Below are 11,550 nucleotides of genomic sequence, written 5' to 3'. Positions count from 1 at the left end.
CCTGCAAAGGCGTAAACGCCCAAGGCCCACGAAAGCCCTAACCCTGCCCCAGTCCGTGGCACAGACTCCGCCCCACACTCAGGCAGTGGGCTGGACCTTCCCCCGCTGGGCAGCCTCCCTTCCGCTGGGGCAGCAAGTCCCATCCTCGCAAATCCAAGAGCGGAACACGGAGATGTGGCCGCTGGCTCCAGCCATTAATTCTGCGTCACCGCGACAGCTCTCGTGTCTATGTTCTTGGAGTGTCAGTGGTAGCCTCAGCCCACCTTTCCTCCCACGTCCCACAGTGAGCACACCCACCTGAACCCACCAGGAGGGGGGCTCCCTAAGGCCAGAATTCTGAAGATATTGGTGCGAGTGTCCTCTGTGGGGTGTGGGAGGAAAGGTGACCCTCTTTCAGTGTGTCGCTTGGCCAAGCTCCCAGGCACTGTGGGTACTGAAGCCACCTTTGATCCGCTCCCGTAGGAGGACCTTCCTCACCTCCCACCCACCTCGAGAACAACTGGCCTGAGGAAAACAAACCGGACAGTTGGCACATACGATGAGCGATTCTTTTATATTACAGCACCGAATTTTGCAACACGGCTCCTCCTCCTCCTCCTCCTCACCCCACTGAAGTCCCTCAGCTTGGGACATTTCGTCACGCTCCTACTTTCACTGACTCGAAGGGAACACCATGCCGTCGGCCCAGGGTGGCCTCAGTGGGCAGCTGGCGGCTCCATCTGTCTGGCTGGTGCGGATGGCCAGCTCCCAGGGGGCCCTGTCGGCAGCAGTCAGAGGGCAGAAGCTGGGACATGCTCACCTCCTGGGCCAGGGGAAGGGGCACTCGGCTGGCCGGCCGGCCTTTGGCTCTGGGTCATTCGTGTCTGTTTTCTCATTTGTAAAATGGGAATTGAAGACACTGGGCTGCCTCTGTTGAACCAGTGTATGGAAGGCCCCGGAGCTCCTGGGAGACCGTGGGAAGGAGACCGTTAATATTCAGTCATAAGCTCTCTTTTCTTTCACCTTCTCCATCCCTTCTTTCTCTGCTGCATTTGCCTTGGGACCTAAAAGGCTCTTACCAAGTCCTGTGTGTGTGCACGCATGTGCAGTCTCTGGCTTATTCTTTCAAAACACACTTCCTATCCCTCCTACAGGCTCCAGTGCCAATCTAGCCCACCCTCAGAAGGACAGGTAACCCCTGTCAGCAGAGGTGGTGGTGGAAAGCAGGGCTGAAACGTTTCTTGTCTGGATGATGCATTTCATAGTTTTCACTAATTTAGAACCTTCTGGAACCGGGACTAAACCACCCAGAAAAATCCTTGGTGAATATGGTTTGGTACGATTTCCCTTTCCCCACCCTCTCTTATCTTCAAATGCCTTTCATTTTGACTTCTACTTTCTGTTCCTCCTCCTTTGCATTTTGTAAAAAACTCTGTCTTAACAGTATTTCAAATGTTTAATGAAAATGTTATCTCCCTCTCCCAACCTGTGCCTCCTGGATGTGTCTGCCTAGTGTCACGTGACCCAGTAAGGGGCGGTGACCAATCTCAGCACGGCCTCGCCAGCTCCTGGGCTGACTTGGCTGCCATCTTGGCCAGGCCAGGTAAGTAAGTATAAAGGGGGTGGGTGCTCTGGTCCCCACCCCAAGGAGGTGGAAGCCTCGCATGTTCCAGCTGAAACAAACCCCTAAGGGGGGGGGTTGTTACCAGGAGTGCTCATTTACCATGGGAGGGACTGTGCGAAACAAGGGAGGTGTCATCACAGGAAAATAAGTCACTGGGCCCCTTGGGGACTCTTTGATGAAAGACTGTCTGACCCTCTGGGACTGGACGGCCACTTGCCGCTGACTTCTAGAAGCTGTTAGTCCCCATTCTTAGTCTTCTTAAAATGAGTCTTTGCCCAATGCACAGACATTTCTAAGGAGGGGGTATGTGGCCGGGGAGGGGGGTGGTGGGCTGGGTCAACATGCAGCAAAGCAGACCTTTAGTATAAATGCCATTTGCTGCAGGACTGGCTTAGTCTTACCCCCTGTGGCGATAGGCCACAGGTCCCAGCTCGAGGGGGTGGGACATGAATCTCTTTATCCATGTTCTCTTAGGTCACTCCTCCACAGTCTTCCCGGGCCCCAGACCCGGCCCCTGCTCCCCAAGGTGGCCAAACTGGGAGGAATCTTCTCATTGGTGCAGCCCCTGGGGAGGAGCTCCTCTGAGCCTCTGCCGGCTCCAGCAGAGGCCCAAAAGCCTCTGGGAAAGGTTCCCTTTGCCAAATGCACAAAGAACACTAATTGAGCATTTTTTTGTTTTTGGTGTTGTTTATTTTTTAAACCCACTTGTAGTTTGGGTTCAGCTGGAAAGCAGGACATACGGAGAGAGGGAAGGTGGGTGCGTGAGCAGGATTCCGCTGCAGCTTTGGCGAGAAGCCCCAGGCCCCTGCTCCAGGGAGGTAGGTCCCGCTGCCAGGCTCCCAGCTGGCTCAGGCAGGGCAGCAGCCCTTCTGTGCAAGTGTCCCCAGTAGAGGCGAGAAGAAAGTTGTCTTCTCTCGGATCTGCATCCTCTTAGGCCCAGCCAGAGGTCTCCCAGCACAGCACCCAGCAGCTGAGAGACAGGACTCCAGGAGCAGGCCCGGGAGTCTGTCACAGGAGGAACGCTGGCTGGCGGCTGATGCCAGATAAGACTGGGACTTGGCGTCTGGGGCGGCCCCATGGGGCTGTTCCTCATGGCGGCCTGGCTCACTGGGCCCCCGCCTGGGCAGCTGATGTCGTCAACGGTACATTTCCCACACACCCTCTCCCCAGCCCCCCCACAAAATAAAATACAAATTAGAATAAATACTAATTCGGCCAACATTTACATTTACATGGATGGACAGGATGATCCCCAAACCTTAGAGGTTTACAGGCTGGTTAGGGAAGGACGGACAGATGAAACTGGGTTTGGAGGTGCACACTCCTCATGGAGGGTGGTGGGACTCCCGCCTGGTCCAGGGGAGGGGAGGGGCCTCCTGGGGGCTGCGGTCCCAGAGCCTAGGCCCGGCCACGAGGCCTAGGGGGCAGGACTGTGGTGAGCAGGCCGGCTGCTGGGAGGGAAGCAGTGACTGCCTCAACTGGACCGGCAGGGCAGAGACCCACACAGAGTCGACATCGGACGGCCAGCCTTCGCCTCTTCGGCGCCAGGAAAGCCGTGGGCCAGGAGAGAAAACAACACAAGCCTTAGAAATGCTATATCCAGTTTTGTCCCCCTTCAAATACATTCAGAGGTCAACTTGGATATGGCCTTCCTCACTCAACAGAGAAGGGGGGGCTGGCCTGGGGAGGGGGGCCTGTGGGAGCCCACTTCTGCCCCCCAGTTCCTGTCGAGTCATCTCCCGTGGGAAGCTGCCTCAGAGTCTCAGATTTTAGGCTTTACTGTTATTTCCTTAAAAAAAAAAAAAAAAAAAAGAATCCTTTTTAAACGTTTTCCTTCCATGTCTGAAAAAGTAGCAGCAACCTGCATTTAGAAAAACAGCTTAAATTGTTTTTCGGATTGGCCAGGAAGTGCTTTCAAGCAATGGAATAAACTAGGCAAACCATATGTCTGGAGCCACAGTGACACGACACGTAATTAAAAATATATTTATATATGTGTACATATTTATACCTCACTTCTTCATACCCTGGTCCTACCAGGCAAGGAGGGCTTGGCCCCGAGGCCAGACCACCAAGGAGGGCCAGCAGGAGGAAGGGGCCCGAGGCCCACGGTGCCACGATGCTGCCTGCCTCGAGTTGCAGGGAACACCAGCCCCGCCTGCACGGTGCCCGGGGCCCCTGTGTGATTGCTCTCTGAGCCGGGGTGGAGGTGGGAGACCCCACTCTCCTGCCTCCTCGACTTGCACCCCCATTCCTGGGCCTCTCCCTTCCTCCGGAGCTCTGTTTTGTTCTTTGAAGAGGCACCCCCCACACACACACTTGAAGGAAATGAGGCCCTTTTCGGCACAGGTGTGTCTCTCTGAGGGCTGTCAGGGAGCAGCTGCTTGTCTGGTGAGGGCTGCCTGACTCCCTGGGACCGCGATTTTCCCAGTGTCCTCTCTGAGCCTCCTGACACCAGCCCCTTGTGGGGCCTCTGCTGTCCCTGGGCCCCAGGCTGGGCTAGAGGCGCAGTCCAAGAAGAAGGGGAGGCGAGGAGAAGCTTGAGAACGCTTCTCAAGGAAGCCTCCAGGAAGAAGGAGGAGGCGGAGGCTGGGGCCTGTTCCAGGGAAACCTGCACCCCCCCCCCCCAAGCTCCGCTGGGTGACGGGCTCAGGCTCCCATCCTGAGGCAGGAAGGCAGGTTGTATCCAGTGGAGAGCCAGGGAGTACTGGGGAACCTGCTCCCCACCCCACATTGACGGCTCTCCTAGACCTGGGGTCAGCAGGGGTCAAGCTCCTCCAGCCTTCACCTCCTGGCCAGCCTGATTGGACTGGGCAGCCAGGCTGCCTCCAGTGACCCAGGAGTGACTGGCCTCGGCAAAGGAGTGAATAAGGAAGCTGCTGGGCTCAGGCCATTTTCTGGGGGCTCATCAGAATGCCAGCTCCAGACACTGGACACAGGACTGTGCCGACGCTAGTGACAACTGACTCCCACCTTCAACGGAGAAGGGCCATCTCCCAGGACCTGAGTCCTCCAGGAAGCCCCAGCCTTGTTCTTGGTCTGGAAGGCTCTGTCTGGCTTCCCTGCCTGGCCCCTGATGCAAGGAACACTTCCTTTTCCAACAGCCCTGGGGCCACAGCCCCCGCAGCCCCCTGGGGCACGTGGCACTTGGCTGTAGGAGGGCTGGGCCCCTGGCTCTTGCCTTGTCTAGGGTGGCCACACAGCCTGTTTAGCTAAACTCTGAGTCCTGGGGAGCCGGGCAGCCCCACAGCCCCACGCTCCCCCAGTCTGAGTTTGGGACAAGACCTGGGTGTGGAGCACAAAACATCCCCTAGCGTTTGGGTTTTAGTTTGCCAGCCTGTTTTGTGCCTGGTTTACCACGAGGCCTGGGGCCAGGCCAGGTTTCATGCACCCCCAGCGCGATGGTATCAGCCCTTTGAGAGCTCAGCTAGGATGAGAGAGGGGAGGTGCTGGGAGCCAGAGGCACAGGTTCCAGCGGGACCCCCACCGGGGCAGAAGTTTCCAATTACCCTAATTGGCTACTGGCAAGCCTTCTGTGGCTAGAATCCTTCCAGAGGGGGGCAGGTTTGATCTCCCACTAATCAGGGGGTCCTCGGTGCTGGCTGTCTGTGTGATCACTTCGTGTCCCTTTCATTGAGAGAAGAGACTTCAAAGCAGCTGACTTTTGAAAAAGAAAACACAGTAAAACAAAAGGGTGCAAGTAGAACTAGGAACTCCAGCTCCCCTGCCCGGCCCCAGCCCCCGCCCCCTCGGCCTGAGGCTGGAGGGTCCGGGAGGAGGACTTGGAAGTTGGGGGGTGGTGGAGCGTGAAGGTTGGAGGAGGGTGAAGGCCTCTGTCCCCCCAGATCAACCGTGCGGACAAAGGCCGTCAATGACGGGCGGCTGGTGGGGGCCACGTCTGCCTTTGTCCTCCTGGACATCTGCTACACGTCTCCCGCTGCCAGTTGGCGACTGGCCGACAGCGTGCAGGAACAATGCAGGCCCCTCTCCGACCCACTTCTGAGGTCCTTTCGGACCCAAGCGCTACCCTGGCGTGCTGGGCTGCCTGGCTTCAGAGGAGGAGTCACCGAGATGAAACCCCTTGCACAAAGCCCTGCAGGGGTCTCATTTGATGGGAGGCGGCAGGAGGAGTGGGGAGTGGGGAGGGGCCGGGCGAGGGCCGGGCCACCGTGAAAAAGAAACATGCTTCCCTTGCTGGTGAAGCAGCCGCATGCTGGGGTTGGGGGGCTCGGATGGGGGGCACTCCTAGGGATCTGATCCCTTCCCCACCTGGCTCCAGGCTGGTCACTGGCTCTACCTGCCTTCCTCCCCATTTCTTTCTCCCGCCAGGGCCACCCCTGTCCTCCCGCCTGTCCATCTGGCCCTGTGCACCAGGGCCCCAGCTGCCCTCAGGCCGCCCGCCAGGCCCCCTGGCTGTCAGGCTGTCAGTTTCTGGATGGTTCTGTTGTAGTACTGTGTGATGGGGGGCGTCAGAGGGTTCCAGCTGTTGGCATGGAGCTCGATGACCTCCAGGAGCAGTGACCGGGTCAGCATCGACTCCGAGGGGCACAGCATCTTGTCTCGGGCACTGGCCAGGAGCTCGGCCATCATCTCGGGCAGCTGCTCCTCTAGCAACCGGCCGGTGCTCTGCAGCTGCAGGCAGAGAAGTGGGGGTCAGGCAGGACGTGGGCCCCACAGTGGTTCCCTGACCCACCCTGGTTAGGTGAGCTGGGGGCGGGGACGAAAAATAGCTGCATTATCTCAGGAAGGTGAGGGCCCAGGCCTCTGTGCCCCGGGGGTGGGGGTTGGGGGTGAGGAGGGTAGAAATAGCCAACTGTGCAAGCTCACATATAACAACTAATCTGTTGGCAGAAATAAGAGAGATGAGAATAATGCCTGTTGCCCGGGGCTGAAAGGACCCTCGGCAGGAACACATCTCTTCTCCTTTTCACCCAAGAACTCCCCCTCCTTCGGGAAGCCTTTCCTGACTACCACCGCCCACCCCCTCAATGACTGTGCGACCTGCCCCCTCAAAGGTGACCAGGCCGCCCCGTGTCAATTTTCACTCGCTAGGACGTCTCTCTGGTAACGGGCTTGGTCATTATTACCCACGTGCGTCCGCGTGGAACTTGAGAGCAGGAGGAGGCCTCCTGTTTCCCTCCCCTCCTGCCCCCGTCCCACCTCCCACCCCGGCATGACCTCTGCCCGCACCTGTGGCCCGAAGGGAAGAGAAACAGGAACAGGGGCAGAAGGCCACCGAAGGGCTGCCCTCGAGAGAGGCGGACGATGATCCTGAAAGGCCCCCGTTGGGAGGAAGGAGCCCCAGACTTCCGGGTCTGTGCCCAGCAGCCCCTGTGGGATCTCTCCCCATCATCTCAACCCCCACTCTGCCCGCCCCCAGCCTCATCCCGCCCTGTCGTCAAGGCTCTGCCTTCTTCACTGAACCTTTCTTGCCCTCGTGGGCCACCCCGACCTCTCTCCCTGGGCTCTCCGGGCACGCATGCTCTGTGCCCACACTCAGTCTTTCCACTGCCCGCTCTTGTGTGTGTGTGGTCTAGCCCTAGCCAGACCGGAAGCTGTCTGAGGGCAGGGAACATGCTTCCTCCTTCTCCCCGCATCCCCCAAGCCCCATGTGGGGCAGCCAGCAGGAGCCCAAATGAATGGAGTGACGTCCCTTCTGCCTAGGGCTGCAGTTTGGGCTCCCAGGACTCCTGGCCTCCAAGATTCTTGGGTGTGGCCTTGGCAGCCAAGCAGGAGCCTGAGTCATCCTGAGTGCCCAGGCTGGAAGCCCGTCCCCCGAGGGTAAAGGTCTGTCCCTGTGACTAGGTCAGAGCTGCATGTCTGAAAGAAGGTCCCAGAGGAAGAGTTTCAATGAGCAGTGGCCATGCCTTGGGAATGAGCATGGCCCCTCCCAAGGGGGCTTCCATGCTTTGAATCAGTGCCAACATGGGGGTTCAAGCCTAGGCGCCTTCCCCAACCCCCCAGTACCAAAGCCAGGAGACAGGGATTCACCTAGAATCTCTTAAGTCATCTGTATGGTGTGCTGGTGCAAGGAGAGGGTGGCCTTGGGGATGGAGGGAAAGTGACAAAGTCAACACTCAGTGTTTCGTTCCAGATGAACTGGAAGTTCCCTGTCCTTCCAGCCAGCGGTGGGTGGTCTCCTTATCAATATTTCTTCTGGTTTTGGGTTAACCATTCTGGATGCAGCAGCCCATGCCCACTCAGGAAGCCATTCCCCACCTGCCCTGTTGACACACCTTGTCCTGGACTTGGGGACCCCCACGAGTGCCGCACGAGGGGCGCGTGGCATCTGAGGTCAGAGATGTCCGTGCCGCCCGCTTACCTCCATGGAGCAGCACAGGACAGCGTCTTCCTTCACATCCTGAGACTGCAGGAGCTGTGGGGGGAGGGCGCAGACCCGGCTCAGGGCGCTGGCTCCTGCCCCTGGCAGCCAGGCCCCCACCCCAGCCCTGGGGCAGCGGGGAACGGGCATCTCCGAGGGGAAGAGGGCAGGCAGCACATGGGTTTGAAGGTGGTGGCAAGTATGCCGGGACCCTCGGAGAAATGAAATGAGCCTAAAGGCTTCCTGATGGGGGAAGGGAGGCGCAGCTGTGGTCTTGGGCATACCGGGGCCCTGGCTACAGGAGGGCTTCCGGAAATCAAAGTGCCCTTCCGCACAACAACCAGGCCGCACTGACTTACCCGGAGGCTGGAACTGCCTCCTGACCAAGGCCACGGCCAGGCTGCCCAGCACTGGGTCCAGCCACGGCCCCATCCTGGCTCCCCTCTACCTGCCTCGTCTCTTTCTCTCGGTCTCTCTTTTCTTATTAAATTGAGATGTAATTCATATAACATCAACTTTATATAACATTACAATTGATACCCCCCACTGGGGACCTGGCCCACAACCCAAGCACGTGCCCTGAGTAGGAATCAAACTGGTGCCTTTTGGTTCGAAGACTGGTGCTCAGTCCACTGAGCCACACCAGCCAGGCTAACATAACATTTTAAAAATTTATCCGTGTATAGCGGGAATCAGTTCTTCAATCCTTCTCCCAGTTGAATAATATTCCGCTGTGTTTTTATACCATATTCTGTTTGCCCATTCATCCGCTGGTGGACACTCTTTGGCTATTACCAACAATGCTGCTGTGAGCATTCACCTTGACGTGTCTGTAGTCCTCCTGGGCACGGGCGTGGGACTGCTGGGTCACGTGGCGTCCACAGTTGGCTCTTTGAGTGCCAGACGATCTGTGTTCTACAGTGGCCGCACCATTTTATATTCCCCCCAGGATGTCAGAGGGTGTGGTTTTTCCACGTGCTCGCCAACCTTTGTTATGTTATGTTCATTTTTTACATTTATTTCTCACTGAGCCTCCTCCCCTCTAGGACCTGAGGCACAGGCTGAGAAGCCCTACCATCCTGCTCACCCCTGACCCCGCCAACCACTTCCTGCACCATCCCCATCGCTGGCTGATGCTGCTTCTTCCAATCTCTAAACACATCTTGGTCCCATCCCCACCCTCACCCCCTGCCGCAGTGACCGTCACACCCACTGGATGACTGCATAGCTGGACTACCAGCTACAGGAGACTCTTCCACCCACTGGAACCTCCATTTCTGCCCTCCACTCTTCCCCACCCTTCAGGGCCTGGGTCGCTTCACAGCTTTCTTTGGAGACCTCTGGATCGTACCCACCCACCCACGGTGCCCTCTCCCACTTCTCACTCCTCCAGTACTCTCTGTCTTTCCCACCCACTGGGCATTCCACACAAGAGGAAAAGACACTGCCTGCTTCCTGTAGGCAGGCCCAGGGCCACGCTCTGCACAGGTGCAGCTCCATGACCACCCAGGACAGCTCCCGGCAACGGCGGGCATTTACTACCTGTCGGCTGATATGACTTATGTGCTGTTTTTGGTTTTAAAGGAAGGGCGGAGGGTGAGGAGAGCGCAGAGGAGGGCACTTTTAGGGGCAGCACCCTTGTTCACTGACCAAGAACTGGAGTCAAGGCTTTTGACCTGAACGTGATGTGTTCAAGCAGAGGCAACGTCCCCAGGAGACTGTCCCCAGCGCTGGCCTGAAATCCGAATTCGCACACCCTCCTGGCCTCTCCCTTTCCATTGCGTTCCATTCGTCCACCCAGCTGGGGGGCCTTCCCAGCCGGGGCCACAAGCATCCACTCCAGGGGGGCAGGAGAACCAGGGCAGGCCGTGCTACATGCGAGCGTGCAGGCCATGGAGGTCGCAGAAGTCCAGGGGACAGGCCAGTGCTGGCTGCACTGCCCGGAGGTGCTGTTGGGGACCAGACCGACCTCCTTCCTCCTGCATCCCGGTCAGATCTGGGCCGAGACCCAGGCTGGTGGTGGACAGGCAGAAAATCATTCACTTTGGAACGACTGGGCAGAGGGAGGCCTCGAACTGCTCAAATGCTGACCAGGTGGAGAACGAGGGGCAACCCAGGGGAGGGAGGGTGTGGGCCACAGAGCGATGGCATGACAGCCAGCGGTGCGGATGCTCTTCCCACCGACACAGTCCTGACTCTCGGGCCTTTGTGCTCTTGTCACCTGGTGATTCTCAGCCACCACAAACCTCCAGACCTTCCTCTGTCACTTTTTTCAGGGTGCTCCCTAGTATATCACCCATCAGCCGGGGCTCCCCTGATGAGCCGTTGTATAACTGATCAGCCAGTCCACCTCCTGCTTTACTTCTCTCTCTAGCAAGCCTCACCCCTGACATATCATCTTCTTGTCCCCCGTGCCCCACCCCCCACTAGAAGGTAAATTCCATGACTCTGCCCAATTTCCCACCACTCTGCCCAGCACTGGAGTGGCATCTGGCACACCTGGAAATATTTGTTAACGACACACTTTGGGAGGCAGAAGAAAACCACCCGGTGGAGAGTCTGCAAGCGGGAAGGACTGACCCCGAGAGGCAGCTTAGCCGTAGGTGGCCCTGGTGCACATACCGGAAAAGGCGAGCGAGGGGGTGAGGAACCCCCAGCACACCCGCCCTTGTCCCCGGAGCAGACAGGGTGCAGAGTTGTAACTGATGAGTCTGCAAACGTACAGTGCTTGTGGAAAGAAAAGTTGGTTTAACTCTCTAGACGGCAATTTGGTGATAATTATAGCATTGCAAGTGCACAAACCCCCGACCCGGCGATACCACCTCTAGGAATTTGCCCCGTATGTGTACGCACACGGTGGGCCAGGACACACACACAAAGCTTTCCCTGGAATACTGCTAAAGATGGAAAACGCCCTGAACTGTATTACACAACCACGACAGGTCGCACAGTGGAATACTTCGCAGCACCCGGCTGTGCCTCTCCGTCTGCGCCGGTGTTTACTTGTCAGCGGGGTTCTTTGTTCTCATCGGCGGAGCTTTGTCCCGATGAGCCCACGTCTCCTCCTTCTCCTCATTTCTGTGCCATCCAAGACCTGCGCCCCTGCATGGGCTCCCAGTTGAGGGTTCAGAACTTTCTTATTCTCTCTCTCTCTTCTTCCCGCATATTTATGGCTGGTGTACTTCCTGTTTACATCCCTTCCCCGCTCTGCACGACCAAGTTTCCCTGGGGCACCTGCTCCTGGGGACCAAGCCCATGCCACTGTCTTCCTGCTTCCCTGGCAGGGCCCTGGGCTCCTGGCTTCCAGGGTGGGGGACAGATGCAGGTTGGGGTGGGGCTCTCAGTCCCAGGGCCTCTCTTCCAACCGCACCTTCCATTCGGTGGTTTGAGGGGCTGGGTAAGGCTGAAAACCACAATGTGCAAACGTCTGCTGGGTCTCCTCATGGAAGTCGGGATGGCTGGATGCGTGGCACCGTCCTTGTCCTTCATCGCAGGTACCAGCAGGCAGAGTCACCAAGGGAACCGTGCTGCAGATCACGTCCTGGTCTCCCCGACATGCTGACTCGGCCTCTCACTGCCAAGCGGCCTGGTGGGAGCACCCCGGCACCCTCGGCAGACCGTGCAC

At 58.0% G+C, this 11,550-nt stretch overlaps 1 protein-coding gene across 2 annotated transcripts in view; it reads right to left on the bottom strand.

Moving 5' to 3' along the window:
- Window positions 1-2,740: 2,740 nt before the first annotated feature.
- CTIF (cap binding complex dependent translation initiation factor) overlaps window positions 2,741-11,550 on the bottom strand; it is a 242,874-nt gene continuing 234,064 nt past the window's right edge. For both annotated transcript variants that reach the window (XM_037165004.2, XM_037165005.2), the window contains exons 11-12: window positions 7,926-7,979; window positions 2,741-6,235 (exon numbers count right to left, since the gene is read on the bottom strand). In XM_037165004.2, coding sequence (XP_037020899.2) covers window positions 6,020-6,235; window positions 7,926-7,979 — 270 coding nt within the window. In that variant the 3' untranslated portion in view covers window positions 2,741-6,019. The remainder of the gene's footprint in view (window positions 6,236-7,925; window positions 7,980-11,550) is intronic.

Source organism: Artibeus jamaicensis, unplaced genomic scaffold (genome assembly GCF_021234435.1).
Source record: "Artibeus jamaicensis isolate MK-2021 breed Jamaican fruit bat unplaced genomic scaffold, CSHL_Jam_final contig_354, whole genome shotgun sequence".
In the NCBI taxonomy this organism is placed as follows: Eukaryota; Metazoa; Chordata; class Mammalia; order Chiroptera; family Phyllostomidae; genus Artibeus; species Artibeus jamaicensis.
Note: the sequence above shows the minus strand (reverse complement) of the source record. Positions and strands in the feature narration are given on the sequence as shown.